Below are 23051 nucleotides of genomic sequence, written 5' to 3'. Positions count from 1 at the left end.
CATACTTCTAATCATTGGTATTTAATGCAATCATTTTATTTTTTGTCTTGCTTTTGATGTCACGGTAACAAGGCCCAATTGTTTGTTGATTACTTAAAGCCTGAAAGAACAAAAGGCCCAAACATTAAGTCTAGAAATAGTAGCTCACACGAATCTACTTAAGTATATTCTTGTTTTTCATATTATTTTTGGCAAAACTGGTACATATGAAGTTAAAGAATAAACAAAAAAAAGCTAAATAATCAACATAATTTCTTTGAATGTATTGAACACACATGACTTAAAAATTGCGAAAAATAAAACTGAATACTACGCAGATACTCTATTATTATAATTCGTCAGAATGTCTCTCTAAAATGCATAAATATAGCCCACGTAGAACGACCTGACGAATAATTTTTTCATATTCAAGTTCATGATGACGAAAAATCAAATTTTCCATCCATGGCAAAAATTTCTATCTTGTAACTTTTTACACAATTTTTTGAGATTTTTACGTTAGTTCTAAGAATATGTGAAGTTGAAGTATTTTTTAAAATTTTTTATTACATTTTTTAATTTTTAACTATAAATTTAGAAAGATATATAGGTTTGACACTTAACTTGTAAATATACATAACACAAGATATTTATGATTTTTGCTTTTTTTCTAATATAGGTCAATGTTAAATTTGACAATTAAATAACTTAAATCATGAGGTTTTGTTTAGCAGTTGTCAATTCTTGCATCACTGATTAATGTTTTAATTTAGAATCTAAAAAATAAAGTTATTCTTTCAAGGTGACATTAAAATTCTAACACTCAAATTAAGTCAAAAAGAATAATGTTCAGACTATAAGCCAAACATTAACAAGTATATCACAAACACTTTTGTTGACTTGAGATGTTCAATTTCGATGGGAAGATGGTATAAATCAACATCAAAAGACATACGTGTACATAAGTATTACAATTTACAAATCACATCTATCCAAACCATAGATAAACAAATCACATCTCTATCCACAACATTGACAAACATCTCAATAAAAACAACGTTACAAGAAATACAGATTATAAAGCAAACATAAGTTATAAACTGAACATAGAATAACATAAAATAGACTTTCACTTGTTTTAATTACATTGCATCTAATTTTAAAACTCATAATATTAGTATGTTACGAAACCGAAAAGACAAAGGATTGAAACAAGACCATAAAAATGCTCTTTATGTGATAACCAAGGGTTGTAAACAAGCAGAGGTGAGCCTGAGCTCCACAAGACTCGAGCTCGGCTCGTTTTGACTTACAAGGGCTCGAGCTCGGCTTATTTGGAGCTCTTTTTCTAAAGCTCGAGTTCGGCTATTGAATTGTCCTTTCAGGCTTGATGTCGGTTCGACTCGGTTATTATTAATAAATTAACTTATATATGTTTTAAATTATTTTTATATAATTTGATAAAACTATAAACGAGCCTAACCTCGGCTCGAGCTCAACTGCGGAGTGTTAAATTAATATATAGATATCTAAAATAGATAAAACTTATAAATACTCAAAGCTTAAGTTCAAGCTTGATAACTAAACGAGCTTTATTTGAGACTCAAGTTCGGCCCGAGCTTGAAAAACTCGACTCGTTTTGAGCCTTTATCAATCCGAGTTCAAGTGACTCGCGAACAACTCGACTCGTTTACGTTCTTAGCGATTGACTAGTAAGTATACATACATAAATATTAAAATTCTAATGAAGGGTAACAATAATAAGATAGATGATACGTTTTTTTGAACGACTTTATTGCGTGTTAGGCATTCGCACTCTTCGGGGCGAGGGTGTTTGAGATTACTTATTTTCATTAATTTATAACTTATTAACTTTTTGAATATGAACAAGGTATTTGAGATTGCTTCTGATGTGAGTGAGAAAATTTAATAAGTTACACTTTTGTAACTTATTAACTTATTGAAAAGTTATAAGGAGTTGTAATAAGGAATCCCAAGCACCACCTTCATATATAGAGAGTCTCATTGCCCTCACTCTGATTAGACTATGTTATCTTAAACGGTCTCACGTTGTCTTTCAAAGCCATTTACTACTTTACAGTCGTTATGCCGCCAAAAGAGCTGAGCTCTCGGGATAAGTTTTGGATAAAATAGAAAAGTCAATGGACGAAAGGCACATTCTGGGCGTGGTTTCAACGCTAACATCTAACGAGATCAACGGCTGAGGCTAACCCCGTCCCTACACCCATCACAAACCAAAACCCTACTTATAACCACCACACCAACACCAACACCAACACCAACACCAACACCCACCTTAACCACTACTCTTCCGATCCATTCAACACATTTGTTTTTGTTTCAATCACCATGTCGGACGAAGAGCACCAGTTCGAATCCAAGGCCGATGCCGGAGCCTCCAAGACTTATCCTCAGCAAGCCGGCACTATTCGCAAAGGCGGTCACATTGTTATCAAAAACCGTGCTTGCAAGGTTCGTTATCTGTAATTGATTATCGATTTGTTCATTTGTATGTGTGTAATTGATTAGGTTATTTTTTGGTACTGGATTTTGGGGGTTTTTGTTTAGGTTAGGGTTTGTAATTATTGGATGTTGTTTAAAAGTTAAATAGTATCAAACTGTTGCGCAAAGTTTGCTCTAGATCTGTTAACATCTAGCTGGTTTTAGGGATCAGCATATGGTACCGAGTACACATACTATACCGGTACCGTACTGGACTGAACACTGGTAAATTCAGTACGGTATATGGTACACACTTTTTAATAAGTTTGGTACTGAGGGCATATATCCTACCGGTACTGTACCGAATACTGGTAAACTCAGTACGGTATTCGGTACACACTTTTTAATAAGTTTGGTACCAGTACGGTAGTATTGGTTAGGTACTGATTTAATTTGTAGTTGGTTTTTGTGTAGAGTTGATTGATTCAAAGGTCTTAATTAATAAACTGTGTTTGTACTGTTATACTTTTACTCTGATTCTTAGCTGTTTGAACGAACCTAGGTGATCTTTGGTTAAAAAAACTTGTTTTTTAGGCTTCTAAGCTATGTAAACATAAATTTGAAGTTATTTAGATGACAAACTATGTGCTTTAGTTGATAGAAACTAGGTATATACTGTGTTTGTTTTGTTGAAACTTGATCAAATCTTTTTTTTTCTAAAGTAAATAAGCTTTGAATCGTATTTTTAATCTTGGAAAAGTTGTATGATTTGAGTAGTTGTGGTTCTTAAAAGCTATGCTTTATTCATGTTGTTTTAACAAGTATAGTTATATATCTGTTAATTGTAGTGAATTTCACTGTGATTCATGAATATGCTAACTGGAATTACAATTTCGAAACTTTTTAAAAAATTTTTTAGAATTTGATTGTAAATTGACTTGTGCATGATGCTTTTTTTGTTATTAGGTTGTGGAAGTTTCTACCTCCAAGACCGGCAAGCACGGTCATGCTAAGTGTCACTTTGTTGCTATTGACATCTTCAATGGGAAAAAGCTTGAAGATATTGTCCCATCTTCCCATAACTGTGATGTATGTAATCAGTAATCACCATCAAGATTTAAAAAAAAAATTCAAATCCTAATGATCTCTTATTTGTACCTGTTTTGCAGGTCCCTCATGTTAGCCGCACTGACTACCAGCTCATTGATATCTCTGAGGATGGATTTGTATGCTCTTTTTCTTTCTTTCTTTGAACTAACTTATCTTTTAACTCGTTAATTGATTTACTTTTGAAACTGAATAAATTATCCCAGGTGAGCTTGCTGACTGAAAATGGTAACACCAAGGATGACCTGAAACTGCCAACTGATGATGCTCTCCTCACTCAGGTTTGTCGTTATCTTCCGTTTCTTATCAGCTATCAATGTTTCATTGCGAAGTTTAAAGGTGCGATATTTTTGTTATTGAAACTGTGCAGATTAAGGATGGATTTGCAGAGGGGAAAGACCTGGTTGTGAGTGTGATGTCTGCCATGGGAGAGGAGCAGATCTGTGCTCTCAAGGACATCGGTCCAAAGTAGTTTCCTGATATTTATTGTTATGTTAAAGAAGACGGTCGGTCAGTCGGTTGTGATATCAGCAGAAACTTTTTTCTGTTGTAATACTAGCATTTCATTTTTATTTTCTGCACTAGTATGACTAGTCCATTCTATTTGGGCTACGAACAAGTGTATGTCACTGGATTTTATCTGCTTTCAGTTACTCTTTTATCTTATTTACTCTTTGTGTTATAACTGGCTACATAACTTGTCTGGTTGAGTACCCTTATACCATTTGTATCGGTTGCCGGTGAACCGGATCAATGGCTGGATTTGATTTTTAGTATTTTAGTTTTGCACTACTGAATATTATTTAATAATTGAGGTGTTTTATATGTTTTATGCATGTTGTATGTATATTGGTTTATTTCTAAATTATTTATACCGTGTGGGACTGATAAGCCTGCTGCCTGCCGGTTTGCCGTTCACAAAACATTGATCCAAACAGCTGGAATATGATATATGATTGTTGAGTAATGATTCACAAATAGTTACGGTAGAATGGGTCCGAGTGTTCGACTAAGGTCAATAATTAGTTTTGACTCCATTATAACAGAACATAATTATGCAGAATGCATTTTTCTCTGTGGTTGAAACTTCTATCAATAGTTCAATGTTTTTTTTAAACGTTTTTAGTGAAATGGTAGAAGCAAACCATTAAGAAATAGTAGACGTTTAGCTTATGTCTTCTTTCTTATTTTTACTACCACAAAGCTGGTGATCCCGGCCCACCATCAATTTTACTGAAAACCAACCGCCTAAAGGCCCGTTGTGGTAAAATTGTTGGCTCGCTCACACCATTTTTTCTCGAACGAGACTCAAACCGACGACATTTCCTAGAGAAAGTCACCGCGATACCGTTGAGCACTGCTATTTTTTTGAACAACCAACGAATCCTCCAAATAGGCTATTGGCTAAATTCACCGCATCGGATACACTCGCCTTCGATCCAGGGAAAACCCTCTCCTAAGGCAACGCCCGTGAACACTCGCCTTTCGATACAGGGAAAACCCTCACCTAACGCCAACGTCCGTGAACACTCGCCAAATGCACGAAAGTGCGAAGAGATAAAACCCGTGCATTTCAAATATCCAACTAGTGAACGCCATCTACTCGTCTAGTATCCCATCATCACCTGGTAATGCCGTAATGGTATCACCAAAACTCAATTATGGGAGCAGAAGCCGAACCCAAATTAATAGAACACCAACTATCTTCTTTACCACTACATCACCAGCTCATTGGCTAGAGCACTGCTATTAAACATAAAGGTAAAATATAATATTAAAAACTCAAAACTTGTGAAATTAAACTATCTGTGTATCTTATACACCAAGTAATGCTCTTATTAGAAGTTAAAAAAATAATGACAAGCAAATTGTGTATCTTATACACAAAGTAATATTCAAAGTTAAAACTACGAATTTCTATACTTTTAATATTTTCAACGCTGACTTCAACATAAATTTTAGAATTAAGAAAAACAAGTTTTGAAATCTAACTTAAATATATAAATCTCTTGACCTTTATCACAAAATATGATGTTGAGCAGGCATGAATATTGATTATATTATCATTACTACTATTATTATTTAATTTATAAACAACCAAGCAAACATGTGAGTATGTGACACACATCTATAATTTCCTATTTGCTGATAAATAAACAAATGTTTGTTTTTGTTATTTAAAATGTTCAGTAAATAAATCATATAATGCATGTTTTTTTTTAAAATCACAGATATCTCAATATTCGTAAATATATATATGTATATACATGTGCCAAACTTATCAAAGAGATGAGATGCCTGGTAACCAATGGTTTTAGTACTAAAATAAATCTTTATAATGAACGTTAATCAATATATTACTTTAAAACCATAGCCAAATCAATAATGATGACAAAACAAACATACCAAACAACATGAGTCCCATTGGGTTACTAAGTTCGTTATTTATTTTTACAAGTAATTATACATGAATCACTAGTGTAACCGTAATTTTGTATACAATTTGGATATCACAAATCTAAATTAAACTATAACTCATTTATCAATAATAATCCGTGTTGACAATATGAACAATGACATTAGTAACTTTTACTTTTTTTTACAAGGACAACCCTACTCTAACGAAAAATTAACTTCGTTTATGTCGACTTAAAACAACTTACATTCATGCCGTCTTAAAACAACTTACAATATTTAGATCGTTATAAAACCCAATCACTTGCTTATTAGAGGCATATGAAGTTACTTTTCGAGCAAAATGAGATTGCCCTCATCATCGAAGATGAAAGCCAACATTAGGGCTAGCAGTTTAGACACGATACACGAATACATGACACTAACCTACACGAATTTAATAGGTATCAGGTATGGTCTTAACTGGTTTCGTGTACTAAACATGTATATATAAATATACCTGTTAAGTACCTACTAGTACTTGATTAGATTTTCTTATATATATATATATATATATATGTATGTTATATTCGTAAATAGTTAACCATAAAGTTTTATACCAACAGTAGAACACGGCGCGCGTCATTCCAATCCAACATTAAGCAGACGATGCACAACGCCTTCTCTGGTTCTCCCTCTCCGGTGGTTTCCCTCCACATCTCCGGTAGTCGCAACCCTTTCATTCTCCGGTCTACCTCTTCGCATCGTTGATTCTCTAGTAGTCCGGCCTCCTCACAGTTGCAGTAGCTCCAACGGCCGGCCAAACCTTTCTCTGATCTTGCGGTAGGTTTGTGTCTTATTGTGATGTATACATGGTATTAAAATGTTTGTGTTCCGGTTTGACATACAGATACACGATTAGTTTTCATTTCGTGCTCGTATCAATCTTATACGAGTGAGTATACACGATATGCCAGCCTTATTCAGCATCGACGTTAGTTATATTATTGTTGTTATAAGTATAAGTTAGTATCTAATGTAAAATTTCAAACACAATTAATAAAGCCATAAATGATGGTCATATACACTCGATGAAGGCACATATTACATAATATATTAATGTACCCCCTTGACAAAAATACACTCCAATAATAATAAAACTTTCATCTTTCATCTTTGTTTTGTTTATTCAAACTTGAAACCCTTAAATCTCTCACATATCTCCTTCATGATCTTTCCAGAGTCCACGTGTACATCATAATCACAGATTCATTTCATTCGCATCTCACTTGGATTCACACAATTGCTCCATTAACTTGTCACAATTGTTGATACACTCAGCTGCTGAGATTATTATTATTAAACAATCAATTAGAGATCGAGTTCGTCAATTAGGTTTTGGATTCAAATTCACCAGTGAAGTTAGAGCCGTACGAGATCGATCTGGAAATTAATCAATTATTATTATTATTATACAGTCAACATTAGTGGCTGAACAAAATTGGATCAGAATATTGGATCAGGTAACAGCGCCATTAGATAATGGCGCTGTTCAAGCGGTTCTTCTACCGGAAGCCACCAGATCGCCTGCTCGAGATCTCCGAGAGAGTTTATGGTACGTGTATCTATCTAATGTATCTATCTGTCTATATAATTAAACACTAATAATAATTAGGTTTAGTTTAGTTTAGCTTCCTGATTTTGTTGCTGAAATTGTTGGATTATTATTATTAATTATTATTGATCCTCTTAATTAGGATGTGCGTAAGTTTAGTAAGCTGGTTTTTAGGTCTGCAATATCTTATCTATGTCCATGTGTTGACTTGGAATTTGGGGGAAATTGGTCAACAGGTTTGAATTATTAGGAAAACAGGTTGTCTGCGTGTTTGAGTAATAGTTATACGAAAATGTAGCTTAAGATTTTTGGTTATTCTATAGATATATAGTTGCATCTAGGGCTATGAATGAACTGAACGTTTGCAAATTTGATTACTAAGTATACAAAAATGTAGCATAACTGCATAAGATCTTTTTGGTTGTTCTATAGATATAATGTTACATCTAGGGCTGTAAACGAACCGAACGTTTGTGAACTGTTTGACGGGAAGTTTGTTTATGTTTGTTCGTTTAATAAATGAACGAACACGAACATAGGCCATGTGCATTCAATTGTGTTTGTTTATATCCGTATATGTTTGTTAAAGGTTTTTTGTTTATGTTTGTTCATTCAAGGTTTTTTGTTTTTCTATAGTGAGTTTTCTAATAATCTTATCGTATAGATATAAGCAAAATTATTAACTATATATGAGCATTATATGATTAAAATATATGTAAATTAAACATATGAATATGAATGTTACAAAAACAGCAACACAAACTTGGTATTTGGACTGAACCATTGACACTGAACAATGTCAGTTTATGTAGTTGATATCGCCAATATATCAATATCGGTCATAATATTGATCCCGATGATCGATATTTGACCGATATATCGACTTTCCCAATATCAGTTTTTTAAGTCCTAATTTTAATTTTTAGTGTTTAATGTTAGTGTTTCAAGTCTTAATCAGTTCCTACTTGCTACAATTGTTAGTGTTTTGTAAGTTGCAAAAGGGTAATTTGTAATTGGTAGGAGAGTATACTAAATTGTAAGCGTTAAATTGCTATATATATACACATTCTGCATGATATTAAAATTATCGATATCCCACCGATATCTCACCACGATAACCGTTATCTCAAATATCGGTCCTTGACCGATATCCAATATTTTTTCACATTAACTGCATAGATGTCAGTTAGCCAAATCAATTAGCACATTGTTTGTGTTCGTGAACTATTCGCTAGTCCAATAAAATCTTAACAGAAGAACATGAACAAGGTCTTTTTCGGTTCGGTTTGTTTACAGCCCTACTGGCTTACATCCATGGGAAGAAAATATAATGGGATAGTGTTAGGCAACAAGTATTTAACTACATTTAAAGATTTATGATTTAAGTTAACGGTTTTAAATATCGTTTGCAGTTTTTGATTGCTGCTTCTCAACTGAAGTACTTGAAGAAGATGAGTACAAGACCTACATGGGAGGGATTGTGGCTGAACTTCAAGACTACTATCCTGATTCATCTTTCATGGTTTTTAACTTTAGAGAAGGTGACAGAAGGACCCAAATTTCAGACATATTATCACAATACGATATGACAGTAATGGAATACCCTAGACAATATGAAGGATGCCCAATGTTACCATTAGAAATGATTCATCACTTTTTGAGATCTAGTGAAAGTTGGTTGTCATTAGCTGGTCAACAAAACGTGCTTTTAATGCATTGTGAAAGGGGCGGATGGCCAGTTCTTGCATTTATGCTTGCAGCTCTTCTTTTATTTAGAAAACAATATAATGGTGAACAAAAGACTCTTGAAATGGTGTATAAACAAGCTCCTAAAGAGCTACTTCAGCTTTTAACACCTTTAAATCCACAACCTTCTCAATTGAGGTATCTTCAATACATTTCCAGAAGAAATTTAGGATCTGACTGGCCACCTTCAGACACACCGTTAGGTCTGGATTGTATCATACTTAGTTTTCTTCCTTTATTTGGTGAAAAGGGTTGTCGACCTGTAATTCGAATCTATGGTCAAGATTCATCTTCAACAACAGCCAATAGGAGCTCTAAACTTTTATTTACATCCTCCAAAAACAAAAAACAAGCCCGCTACTATCAGCCTGTGAGTTTTTTTATCGGACAATTATGAAATCTAAGTTTTTGAAGCTGATTCTGATGGCTGCAATTCGAAATATAAGATAATTAGTTTCATTATGCGAATCCAAGCACTCTCTAATATTATATATGTCTGTGGTTGCAGGAAGAGTGTGAACTGGTGAAAATTGATATTCGTCACCGTGTTCAAGGGGATGTGGTTCTTGAATGCATACATTTGGATCATAGTAGGGAGGAAATGATATTTAGAGTGATGTTTCACACAACGTTTGTGCGAAACAGTGTACTGAATTTGAGTCGTGATGATGTTGATGTTATGTGGGATGCACGGGACCAGATACCAAGGAACTTTAAAGCAGAGGTAGTTTTTTGGCTCTCTCTTGTTACTGAAATGCCCTTATTTTGGAAAATCTAGAAGCTGAATGCATAGTTATATATGTATCAGGTACATTTTTCAGATGCTGATACTTTACAATCTATGATCACCACAGAACAAGAATCCGAAAATGAGAATGGGACAGAAAGTCCTACACATGAGGAGTTTTTTGAGGCAGACGAGATTTTTAGCAACGCGGAAGGGCAAGATGGTCATTTACCTAAAGAAATTAAATTGGGTGTTGAGAATGGTGATATTGTCTTGAAGGGTGAGCCAGAACCAGAAGTTGATGCATTTGAAGACTATGATTCAGATGACGGGAACAAAAAACCTGAAACTAAGGTTTATGAGAATGATTTGGGGGATGTTAATGGTGGTTTGAAGCTCACGGTGGCGGTTGCTAATGAAGATAATAAGTCAGATGGGAATGGGAAGGAAGTAAAGTTGGCTGGGGTAAAAAGTAAGCAAGAGAAAGAAGAGGGTGCAGGGAAGAAGTTGAGTAAAAAAAGTTCAAAAGTTGGTTTGGATGGAAAGCAAAAAGGTAAGCCGGAAGTTGGGGCGAATACAAGAATGGCAAAACCGAATGTGGTGTCATGGTGGATCCCACCTAATAAAGGGTCGTATACAAACTCGCTGCATGTGTCTTATCCGCCTACTAGATATAATAGTGCACCTCCTATGTTAGCTGTATCAAAGGAGGAGAAAAAGTCGGTTGAAGGTACTGGTAATAAAGCAGAGAGTACAACTAGGAAACAAGCAGCTCAAGTAGTTGACTCTGCAGCTAAGTCAGTGGGTTCTTTTGTTAGTAATTTGGAAGCAAAATCACCAAAGGTTACCTCACCGCGTCCTCCACTACCACCACCTTCTCCTTCAGCTGATAGAGATACTTTTGTAAAACCTACAACCAAGGCCTCACCACCACCGCCACCACCGCCACCTCCTCCTGCATCCAACGTCTACAACACTAATGCAGCTGCTATTCCACCTCCACCTCCGCCTCCGCCACCTCCTCCTTCATCCAACATCTACAACACTAATGCAGCTGCTATTCCGCCTCCGCCTCCACCTCCACCTCCACCCCCGCCACCACGATATGGTGTCCCATCTTTTTTGCCTCCACCACCACCCCCACCTCCACCTCCACCCCCAATGTATGGATCTTCTTCATCTCCTCCACCACCCCCGCCCCCGCCTCCAATGTATGGATCTTCATCTTCTCCACCTCCACCTCCACCACCACCTCAAAGGTATGGTGCCCCTCTCCTCCTCCTCCTCCTCCACCACCACCACCACCAACATATGGATCCCCATCACTGCCTCCACCACCACCACCGCCTCCACCTCCCTCACGGAGTGCTCCTCCTCCACCTCCTCCGCCTCCAATGTATGGGGGACCACCTCCCCTACCTCCATTACGTGGAGCACCTCCTCCTCCACCACCTCCACCTGGAGGTCGTGCACCCGGACCTCCTCCGCCACCACCACCTCCACCTGGAGGCCGTGCACCGGACCTCCTCCACCACCTCCACCTCCACCAGGTGGCCGTGCACCTGGGCCACCTCCTCCACCACCACCTCCGCCAGGTGGCCGTGCGCCTGGGCCTCCTCCACCCCCACCTCCACCAGGTGACCGTGCACCCGGGCCGCCTCCACCACCACCTCCGCCAGGAGGCCGTGCACCTGGACCGCCTCCACCACCTCCTCCGCCAGGAGGCCGTGCACCCGGGACCGCCACCACCACCTCCACCAGGTGGCCCCCGTCCACCTGGGCCGCCTCCACCACCTCCCCCCGGTGGCCGTGCACCTGGACCACCTCCTCCACCTGGACCACCAAGACCTCCAGGTGCTGGCCCTCCACCACCTCCGTTGGGACCTCGTGCACCTGGCCCTCCAAGTAATGGACCTATTCCACCTAGAGGCCGGGGATTTGCGCGTCCAGCTGGAACAGCTGCAGCACCACGAAGATCTAATTTAAAGCCACTGCACTGGAGCAAAGTTACTCGTGCATTGCAAGGAAGCTTGTGGGAAGAATTACAAAGACTTGGAGAGCCCCAAATGTACTCTACTTTCTGTCCTCTTAATGTGGTTTTCATGTCAATGAACAATATTCATTATTTTCCTTGTGAGAAATTAAACAACATATCTTTGCAGACAGTTTTATACACATTTTTAGATATATTTCATTCTAAGACGGGTGTACATTATTGAATTGTAGTGCACCAGATTTTGATGTGTCAGAACTTGAGACGTTATTTTCTGCCACAGTCCCAAAGAAAGACGCTTCAAAAGGAGGAGGGAGGCGCAAGTCTACTGGTTCAAAACCTGAAAAAGTTCACTTGGTAATGCAATCTTAGTTTATGAATTAAATATCTTATCCATGAAATTGCGTTAACTTCATTTAGTTAATTGACATTTTTTTTATAGCAGAGGATATTTTTCATGGTGCAACTTGACATATTTTAATGTGAATAGTATAACTGGATCGCAATAATCACTTTAGAATATAGACTACAGAATTTCATGCAAACATCTAGTGGTTTCACTTTTTTCATGTTGACCTTACTTTTTTCCTTTTGCAAACTTGTTCTTTAGGTTGATCTGAGGAGGGCTAACAACACGGAAATCATGCTTACAAAGGTTAAGATGCCACTTCCTGACATGATGGTAAGTGTGGACTTTATATTCTAAAGTGATGCTTGGTACTTCTTCCTAATTAGTGACATGTCTGAATAGATTCTTCTCTATATGCATGCTATAATGGATATCCAATATATTTCTGTGTTAGAAGATTTGGTTAGAAGATAGTTCTAAGTGTAGGTCTTTGTGTTTTATACACAATTGCACTAATTATCAGGCATGCTTCATGCATCAGTATGGTGATTTCAAAGATCATAAATTTTAGTGACTTCTTATTACTATGTTTATATTTATTACAGTGTATCTTAGTAAAACATAAATGGTTTTATGATAATTTTTTTTTTATTATAAGTACTTATTTTGTAATGTAAGTACTTGTTTGATATGAATATTTGAGCATGACAGATTTAAAAAATGCTGCTATCTTTAAGAAAAAAAATATAATGTGACTTGTTTTATAACATAAAATTTCTAAATGATTTCAACTTTTTTGTATCATATATTTGTATCATATATAGTAAAGGATAGATGATTTGTCAACTTAAAAAATTTGATTGACTTCTTGATGTAATCTTTTAAAAAAATTTTACTCTTTTATCACTGCTAATATTCAAAAAATTGTTAGCGAGTTGAATAAAAACAAAACTTTACTTGAAATTGGAATTACAGGCTGCTGCTTTAGCTATGGATGAGTCAATTTTAGATGGTGATCAAGTAGAGAATCTTATCAAGTTTTGTCCTACTAAAGAAGAGATGGAACTTCTCAAGGTATTATGCATAATCTTATTTTATTTACTCTGTTACTAATTTAGAGGTCACAATATGCTCGGGTTGGGTTAGTGTGATTTTTTTTCCATAAAATGATATAGTAGGTATTTCATTGATTATCTAATTTGCTGCCGTTCTATTTATGCATTGCAACTGTCAGAATTATACAGGTGACAAGGAGATGCTGGGCAAGTGTGAACAGGTTGGTACCCAAAGCATGAATTATTTCATCTTTTTATTACAATTGGGATGTCAAATTGTTAATTCTTACATGTTATTTAATTTTTTATTAATAAATTTTGTTTCCCAGTTCTTTCTGGAGCTAATGAAGGTGCCACGTGTGGAATCAAAGTTAAGGGTTTTTCTGTTCAAAATTCAATTCAATACACAGGTAAATTTTTATAGTATATTTTGAGTAATCTAATAGCATTCTTTTGTTAAGTTTTCTTTTCGTTTGTTACTTTTGTATTATTATAATCTCGTTGTGTCCTTTTCTTTCAGGTTTCAGAGTTTAAAAAGAGTCTGAACACTGTAAACTCTGCATGTGACGAGGTACTTAAATAAGAAAGTTTACGCTGTTTCATGTTTATTTACCTTATACAATCCTGTTTCTGGTATCAGGTCCGAACTTCTCTTAAATTGAAGGAAATCATGAAAAGAATTTTGTATTTGGGAAATACATTAAATCAAGGAACTGCTAGAGGTAAGAGTATCAATATTGAATACTACATGTACTTTAATAACTAAATTCCTATAATGTGTATTTCACATTTGGTTCTATACAGGTTCTGCAGTCGGTTTCAAGCTGGATAGCCTTTTGAAACTCACTGATACACGGGCCTCTGACAGCAAGATGACTTTAATGCATTATCTTTGCAAGGTACAAGTTGCTTATGCATAAGTATTGCCATTTATTTAATGTCTTAGATCTTTATCATATGTATATCATCATTTTACAGGTTCTTGCCGCCAAGTCACCAGCCCTTTTAGATTTTCATGTGGATCTTGTTAGTCTGGAGGCAGCAACTAAGGTTCACTTTCACTTTTTTTCTTGAAGTTTAAACTTTAATCACTGTTTATTGTTGGTGAAGAAAATGATGAACCGAAGTTTTCAATTTCAGATACAATTGAAGTCTTTAGCAGAAGAAATGCAAGCCATTTTGAAAGGACTTGAAAAGGTTAAACAAGAACTTGAAGCATCCGCAAATGATGGCCCTGTATCTGAAGTTTTCCATAAGGTAAATTATCTCTTTCACACCAATAATGCAAATATTATTTACTTAATTTTACATTCTGCTTATTAATTCTCTTTCTTGAACTGTTTGAAGACTCTAAACAATTTCATCGGGTTTGCTGAGTCAGAAGTGACGTCTGTAAACAATTTGTACAATGTGGCGGTAAGAACCCTTTAAACTAATTTTGCAAATTGACATATTTTCAAGACACATAAAATCTAACTATCGGTTGATCTGTAAATCATTTACAGGGTAGAAACGCGGATGCCTTAGCCCTATATTTTGGTGAAGATCCTGCTCGTTGCCCTTTTGAACAAGGTTAATATATAAACTATAAAGCACCCGGTATACCTTTTTCATATGATTAAATGTTAGAAATAAAAAAAATGACACATGGATATTATATGTGTTTTGCAGTTACTCAAACCCTTTTAAACTTTGTGAGGCTTTTTCGAAAAGCTCATGAAGAAAACTTTAAACAAGCTGAATTAGAAAAAAAGAAAGCTCAAAAAGAGGTCGAAATGGAGAAAGCAAAGGGTATTAATTTAACAAAAAAAGGTGGAAAATGAGCTGAATGGAATTTATTTATTTATTCTGCATACAATCCGATCACTTGGGTACGGTCAATGCAAACCCGATGCTAGCCGCACCACAAGTGAAGTGAACCAATAGGCTGCATGCACTACCCCTCTCTGTTCTGTTGAAGTAAATACAAAGAACAAGATGTTCTGAGGGAGAGATGAAATTGATGTGACCTTTAATCCTATTATCAGTTGACCACATCAATGGCGGTTTGACCTTTGAAATAATGCGCCCAGACGTAGGGAGTGTGAACCGGTAACTATGTAGAGTACAGTGATTAGCCATGTATATATAATTTTTTAACACCATATACTAACATTGATAATTGATTTAGGATAGAAACTAACCATGAAATTTGTTGTATATAAATGTAGATTGACAATAGATAGTAGGCTTAAATTTGGTGTAATGTTGTAACAAGAGTGAGAAGAAGGTGCAAATTTAGACAATTTTTTGTTGACTTTCAAATGAGAAAACTGTTAAATGTAGTTTTTGTGTTCATGTGTTCTGTTGTGATTTATCTTGGATTTAGACATTTTTTAAGGTAGTTCTAAGTTCTAACATTGTGCATCGAATGGTCTTGAATCAAAACCTGTGTTTGTTTTTGTCTACGTAAACGAAAACACTTTTGTAAATTCGTGCCTGATAGAATATTTTTCAGAAGTTTGCCTTATTTTGATTAAAATTTAGGCCAAATGGCTAAATTTGTTGAAAACATATATAAACCGAAATGGCTAGTTTAGTTGCGTCGACTGAAACAACCAATTTTCACCATTTTAAGGTTTGATGATTGGTATTGGCAGTTTGCCATTTTAGATCAAAAGAATTTTTCAAAAGTATTAATCTTTAACCAATGATAACACTTGTTAACATATATAACATATATATAATGCATTCCCTTATATTTCTAAAGTGATAATAATAATAATAATAATAATAATAATAATAATAATAATAATAATAATAATAATAATAATAATAATGAATGTTAAACAGCCAGTCGGTTCTAAGTTGCAAATCGTAAAACCGTTAAAACTGAATTGTAAATAGAATCGTATATACAAACAGGCCGATTTTCTTCTATTTGGATCTCTTGTCAATTTCAAAGGTTGCTAGAGAGGCCTAATTACTTTTTCTTTAAATGAAATTTAGCAAGGGGCCTGGTTAATTTTCTTAAAACTAAACTTTTTGTTACTCTAGTCATCTTGTTTTTGGTGGGGTGGGCTAGAAAACAAACCTTTTTGGTTAATATTGATTTTAGGAAAGAGTAACGTAGGAAAACAAATATCCTGAATTGAAGTTATTACACGCAAAAGGAAAACGACTTGCAACTATCAACACACACATTGTGGTCACCATGCACGTTTAATCGCTTTAATTTTTTATTTTGATTTTTATTAGCAATTGCTCACCCGTTTACTACTAGTTTGATATTAGGGCCGTCTTCTTGATTTCGAGTGCCCAAAACAAGTACAAAAAATAAACGTTATATAATTTTTTTTAAAGATCGGTAATAATTATAATAATAATAATAATAATAAACAAAATAAAGTTATTAATAACGTACACAACAACACAAATAAAACTAAAAATAAAATATTGATTTTTTTAAAAGTAACAAGTTAACGATAACAAATAATAGAATGATTCATGATTTTATATTTATAAAAGCTTGTTTGTATTATTTATAAAAAGAAAAAAAAATGGAAAGTCATTTTGAAAAACATAGGAGAAAAAGTGGACGGAAGAAAATAAAAGGTATATATAGTAAAATATTAATTTAATTATCATCACCTCTAAACCAAAAGGTCCATCCCGCTACAAGTGCAACTCTATTTTCGCCGGAATAATTTTATGCAATATTTCTTTTTCCCTTCTCTTTTTCTCATTATTTCACAACCCTTAGACAAAATTGCACTTGTTAATGTATGAAAAAAACTAATATACTTGTATATAATTTTAAAAATTTTGTGTCCATCGAAATAGTGCCCTAAACGATCGCCAAGCCTAGGATGGTGTCTAGGCCGGCCATGTTCGACAGGATCACCTTATCCGAATTTGAATCCTCTTACTCATATTTATACACTTATAAGGATCGAACTCATGACCTCCCAAAGTCCCAATGAAAAAACACAAATTTTAATTAACTTTGATATGACCAAGGTAGTAGAGTTCATGTACACTTTAAGTTCATTTCATTTTCTATTTACTCTTTTTAAATAGATAATCTAAATACTCAAACTTCTTTTATTATCAATCATATTTAATGCTTTTTTTTAATCATCCTGACATAATATTTGTTTATACGTTTTAAGTTTATTCTCTTCTGTTGAGGTGTAAATAAGGTAAACCACTCGTGAGCTAGTGAATATCGTCTCATAAAAAGGTTGAAATAAGCCGTACTTAAGCAAGTTTGAATAAAAGGTTTACTTTCTAAGACTCTCTTTTATATCAATACACTAGTTATTATTATATATAAAGCTATAATGAAGTAACTCCAACATATGTATATATATTATACGTACAAAATTATAATTACAAAAGCATATCAATAATTGTGTACCACAATTAAATATTTGATACAATAATGGGCCGACCTCAAGCTAAAAATTTTATTAACGAGCTGAGCTCAAGCTTTGAACATAAAGCTTGAAAATAGCTCTCTTGAATTAAACGAGCCAAACTCAATTCAATGAACTAAAACCCAAACTATTAACCGCGTACAAAGTTCATTATAGTACCAATTTGTGCATGGTTTTTTGCCCACCCTTATCTAGGGATGAGCATATAGTACGGGGTACTTGTATTAAACCGGTAGAGAAACAAACATTTTGGTACCGGTATCAAGTTGTTAAGAAAATAAGAATCAGTACCATGGATACTGGTATTTACGTAATTTTTATGTACCAAGATTTTAAGAAATACGAGTTTGGTATTGGTCTGATACCGAGCTCATCCGTACCCTTATCCAAGTATTTCCTATCCACCTACCATATGATATAAATTATGATAAGCACTTAATTAATTTATGTTATGTTGTAATCTCTCAATCAAAACAAAAAACAAAAATAAAAAATAAAATAAACCAACATTGTGTGGTTGTTTACTTGTGTTTAAAATACAGGATTATACGAATAAAAGTCATAACTACTTTCTATACGAATTAGTATAAAAAAATAACGACGACGACAATAACAATAATAATAATAATAATAATAATAATAATAATAATAATCAGGTAAACATGGTTTTTTGGATAGTGACCTAATTATTAGTGCTTGTTTTCTAAGTTACGCCCAACTAACTTTTTTACCCAATTCATTAGTCAACCGTTGAACATACCTGATTTTAATGTTGTTTTAAATTTAGGTACGAAGTTCCATTGCCAAAAAAAAAATTCACTTTAATACTTTATTCAAGTATAATATATTTCTTTTTTCTGGATTAGGCTTTTAGAAAACACTATATTTATGACAATAAAGATACGAATCAATAATTTACTACAAACCATAAGAACCAAAAATCGAATGCACTAAAAGCTACCGAAAATAGATTATTACAAATCTAGTAAAAAAAATTAATTAGTCCTCATAGCATTGTTTTTCAAACAAAATTATATACTCATTCTGAAATGTTATTTGATATGTAAATATTAAATTATAAAATCAAAATTTTAAATTGGAATAGAAGGCAAAAGACAAAAACTTACGCTGATAATCAACAATAAAATTAAGTAGTTTAAAAACTATACTCATAGATCTTGGATACAACAAATATACACGAGTAAATAGATATAGAAGAATTGTTTCAAACATTATAAGTTATTTACTAAAAATGTATTTAGTAAGCCTAACGTATTCACTTTTAAGTTACTTCTCTAAGGGACATGGTGTGACGGTAAAGGTCTATTATGAAGATTGAGGGTTCAAATCGTGCAACGTACATATAGTAGTGATGTATAGTTACTGATAACAAATATACACGAGTAGTTAGATATCGATGAATTCTTTCGAACATTATAATACCGAAATCGATGAATCGAAGTGTACATTGTATTATATTCAGTCTAGCAACTATTTACTACATGAATCTAATCCAGAGGAGAGTTCATCAACTCATTCTCACCCTGCGATTTCAATCCAATTCCAAAATCAAAAACAAAAAAAAATAATAATAACAAAAAAAATAAAAATAAATCAAAACATATTTTTTTCCAAACACTTTACCAATACAACATCTTCTTTAATCCTGCATGATTCTTCATCACCAATATTATTCTGATCATAAACAATCTTACACTTCTTGAGGAACTCACACCCGATTACGACGTCAATAATGATGAGAATAGAGTACAAATAAGCAATGAATAGTCCTTCAAATACCATGCTCGAACTTGGTTTATCAACTCCGGAATTGGAAAAGGGTTTGATAACCCGGAACTGGAACAGGAATTCAATTCCGGCCAACGCAATGTTAACCAGAAGTGATATCGCTAGCGCGATTGATGTTCTCCCTCTGATCATGACACAAGCTTTGAGAAATGAGATGAACCCACCACTCATTTCCATTCCGGAGAGAATTAGAGCCAAGTTGCATGTGATCAATGCATTTGTTATAACTATGGAATACACGATTCCGCCGAATAGAGTGAAGATAATAGAGTGGATGTTGTTAATCATGTGAAGGTTTTGTAGACAGTTGAAAGCTATAAAAAGAACCCAAAAGGAAGTAGCATTTGCTGAGATTATTATTAAGGTGTTGCAAATTTGTGTTTTGAGGATGGAATTGAAGATTCCGGAGATGGATGGAATTGAATTCCGGTGGAATTGGAATTGGAATTGGATTATGGTTGCTTTAGCTAATAATAGAAAGGATAATGAAAAGGGTAGGACTAGAATGGAAGAGGAAATGGTTTGGGAGAGTTTGAGGTTGAGAATGGAAAAGAATTCCGATTCCGGGGGGAATCCGGCTGCGTCGAAGAGAGACCGGAGTCGGGTGTGGACGGAAAGGGAATCAGGGAGGAGGGAATTGGAGATGAGGATGGAAGTGGAAAATGGGAGGGCTAAAATGGCAGCAAAAGTGAAGTAATTGTAGTGATTGAGGAATGTGTGGATTGATGTTCTGATGATTGGAATGGTGGATTCCATTGGAATTGGAATTGAATTCCGGTGAGAAGATGGAAGTGAGAAAGAGTGGATTTGATGATAATATGATATGGAGGGTGTTTGGTGCATTAGATGAATGGATGGGTAACCAACTAAAAGCTAACTAACAATATACATGGAGTTGTTTAGGCTTAATTTTATCATGCTTAAATTCTAATTTTTGATATAAAATATATGATATTATTAGTTGCAATAGTTTTGAATAATAAGGGGTTTAAATCTTTAATAATAAAACAAGAGTAGGAGTATTATTATTATATTGAAAGAGATAAAAAGTTGAAATGTCATGTGGGTTGCTTGGTGATGCAAAGAGGTTGATGTGGGGCTTTTGTTATAGGTTTGGGTGGAGTAGAATGGACTCATGTTAGGGGTCTCACCTTTCAATCATTACAAGTTAAACATATGGGTGTTTATGGGTTAAGTTTCGGGTTTCTCGGTTTTAGTTAAATAAAAAACTTGACTGAGCTTAGTTCAAAGTGATCAAAAGTGAATTTGAATTCGTTTTCGGTTTTGTGCTGAAAAACCGAATTTTAACAAGATGAGTGTTCGTTGACTCTGGTTTTGGGCTAATCGGTTTGAATACATATGAATTCAGTATCTTTGGTTTGACAATGATAGGTGAGCCTAAAGAAAGGTAAATAGGTGGTTTGAGTTGAATTGGATATTGTTTATAAGATGTTAAAGTGTACATTATTGTTAAATTTTGTCAATTTGGATTGGTTTCTCTAAGCTAATAAATATCCAAATATCAAAACATGAAAATTCTGATAACAAATAAATTATAATTATAAATATTATATAATGATGAAAAGAATAAGTTTTATAAACTATGGGGGGATAAAAAGCATGAAGGTAAATTGTATTTTAGAATAAATAACTCTTCACTATAAGCATAAAACTAACAATCAATTATACCATTTTATATTTTTAGTAAGTGATTAGGAATAACTCTAGGTCAAATGGAAAAAAAAGGTTAGGCTAAATGTACCCCCCTGGTTGCTTGTCATACCCTCCCCCCCCCCCCCCCCCGCGTTGGAAAAACCAACTTTCATATTAACTATTGAAATCATATGATTACCAAATTAGCACAAAAGTAAGAATTTAATATTATTTTTTTTACAAGTTGCGTTTTCTTTTTATGATTTCGAGTTTAGGGTTTTGGGTTTCGGTTTTAGGGTTTAGGGTTCGGTTTAGGGTTTCGGTTTTAGGGTTTAGGGTTCGGTTTCGGGTTTAAGGTTCGGGTTTAGGGTTTAGGGTTCGGTTTCGGGTTTAGGGTTTAGGTTTTAGGGTTTCAGGTTTCGGGTTTTGGGTTTTTGGTTTATTTTGTAAAAGATAAAGTGGTAAAATAAGGATATTATAATACATATACTATTAAAATTTAAAAAATATATTATAAATATTTATAATATTAATATTAAAAATATTAATATTAAAAAAATAAATTAATAGTAATACTTGATAGTTTTTAATTTGATATATGTAGTGGAGGTTATCAAATGAAAGTAATGTTGTAGGGACTAATATGTATATAAATAATGTTAAGAGCTAATTGTAATTTATGTAATAAGTTCATGGAAAGTATATTTAGTAAAAATGAAGTATGGGGTACGTTTAACAGCACCAAAAAAAAATTGTTTTTGTTGCTCAACTACCATGTCAAGTTTTGCATTAATTACTAATTATAAACTTAAGTAAAAACATTCAATTATTTTACTTCATGATTTCTAATTTTTCTCATGTCAAAAATATTTAACATTTACGTATTATAACATTTACTTAACGGTATTCAATAAAGAAAGTTTACCCGTATGTTGTGGTGGTGATTGTATAATTTATAAGGTTAGACTATGTGTTGGTGTGGGTTGTTTTTGTAAATCGAAACGAAAGAAAAGACTAAAAGATATAGTGGTAATCAAGAGTTACATGACGACATAGTCGAACCGAGCCCAATACAAAATACTAGGGGTGTAAACAGAGACTGTGTAAAAAGTTGTTTATGGACTTTTATGAGAAAAAAAAAAGTATGTTGTTTATTATACTATTTTCCATTTATTAAACACCCTCATTTGTGGCTCGACATCAAGCAAAGCTCGTCTCAATTCAATCTTTTAACAAGTCGATATCAAGTAGCTTACGAGTTAGGCAGGGCCAGCCCGTTAATATTACAAAGTAAGGGAAAAAAAGTATGTTGTATTATCTTCCAATTAAGTTATTTTCGTATCGTATTTTCAACACGTTCGCTTTTTGTTGGTTTCTTTTAAAAGCAAATCTAGTATTGTCATTAACCAGCCTATGTTATAATATATAGTGTCTAATTAGACATTAAACTATTTTGATTGTATATTTAACTTATTCATTTAATTAAATGTAAAAAGAATGATCTGAATAAAAATTTGAAATTTTGAACCCAGATATTTTATTCTTTTTAAAGGCCTCAGATTTTTTGTTCGCTTTATGCCACCAAAATAGTTGGGCCAACCCTGAAACTAGCTTGGCTCATTTACAACCCAAACATACACACGTCAATTCTCCAAAACTTCAAATCAAGAAAGTAATCATGTATGAGTACAAAGCAACAATTATCACATGCATATAATGACTAAAATCCAAATATAACGTAAT

The 23051-nt window shown here is 34.1% G+C and overlaps 1 protein-coding gene and 1 pseudogene across 2 annotated transcripts; both read left to right on the top strand.

Moving 5' to 3' along the window:
* Positions 1-2265: 2265 nt before the first annotated feature.
* On the top strand, positions 2266-4215 carry LOC143584617 (eukaryotic translation initiation factor 5A). Its single transcript, XM_077066631.1, has 5 exons — positions 2266-2472; positions 3409-3531; positions 3612-3668; positions 3756-3830; positions 3920-4215. Exons 1-5 carry the CDS (start codon positions 2350-2352, stop codon positions 4019-4021), a joined length of 480 nt encoding a protein of 159 aa, XP_076922746.1. The 5' UTR covers positions 2266-2349; the 3' UTR covers positions 4022-4215.
* Positions 4216-8803: 4588 nt separating this feature from the next.
* LOC143584616 (formin-like protein 20) lies at positions 8804-15266 on the top strand (annotated as a pseudogene). The gene is made up of 16 exons (XR_013144389.1): positions 8804-9674; positions 9813-10028; positions 10113-12099; positions 12258-12381; positions 12635-12706; positions 13349-13447; positions 13608-13649; positions 13758-13838; positions 13949-13999; positions 14069-14150; positions 14233-14327; positions 14407-14478; positions 14569-14685; positions 14776-14844; positions 14934-15000; positions 15100-15266. The product of XR_013144389.1 is annotated as a formin-like protein 20 (transcript).
* Positions 15267-23051: the final 7785 nt, after the last annotated feature.

Source organism: Bidens hawaiensis, unplaced genomic scaffold, assembly GCF_021521415.1.
Source record: "Bidens hawaiensis isolate Kalapana, Puna unplaced genomic scaffold, B.hawaiensis_p1.1 tig00033212_1, whole genome shotgun sequence".
In the NCBI taxonomy this organism is placed as follows: Eukaryota; Viridiplantae; Streptophyta; class Magnoliopsida; order Asterales; family Asteraceae; genus Bidens; species Bidens hawaiensis.
Note: the sequence above shows the minus strand (reverse complement) of the source record. Positions and strands in the feature narration are given on the sequence as shown.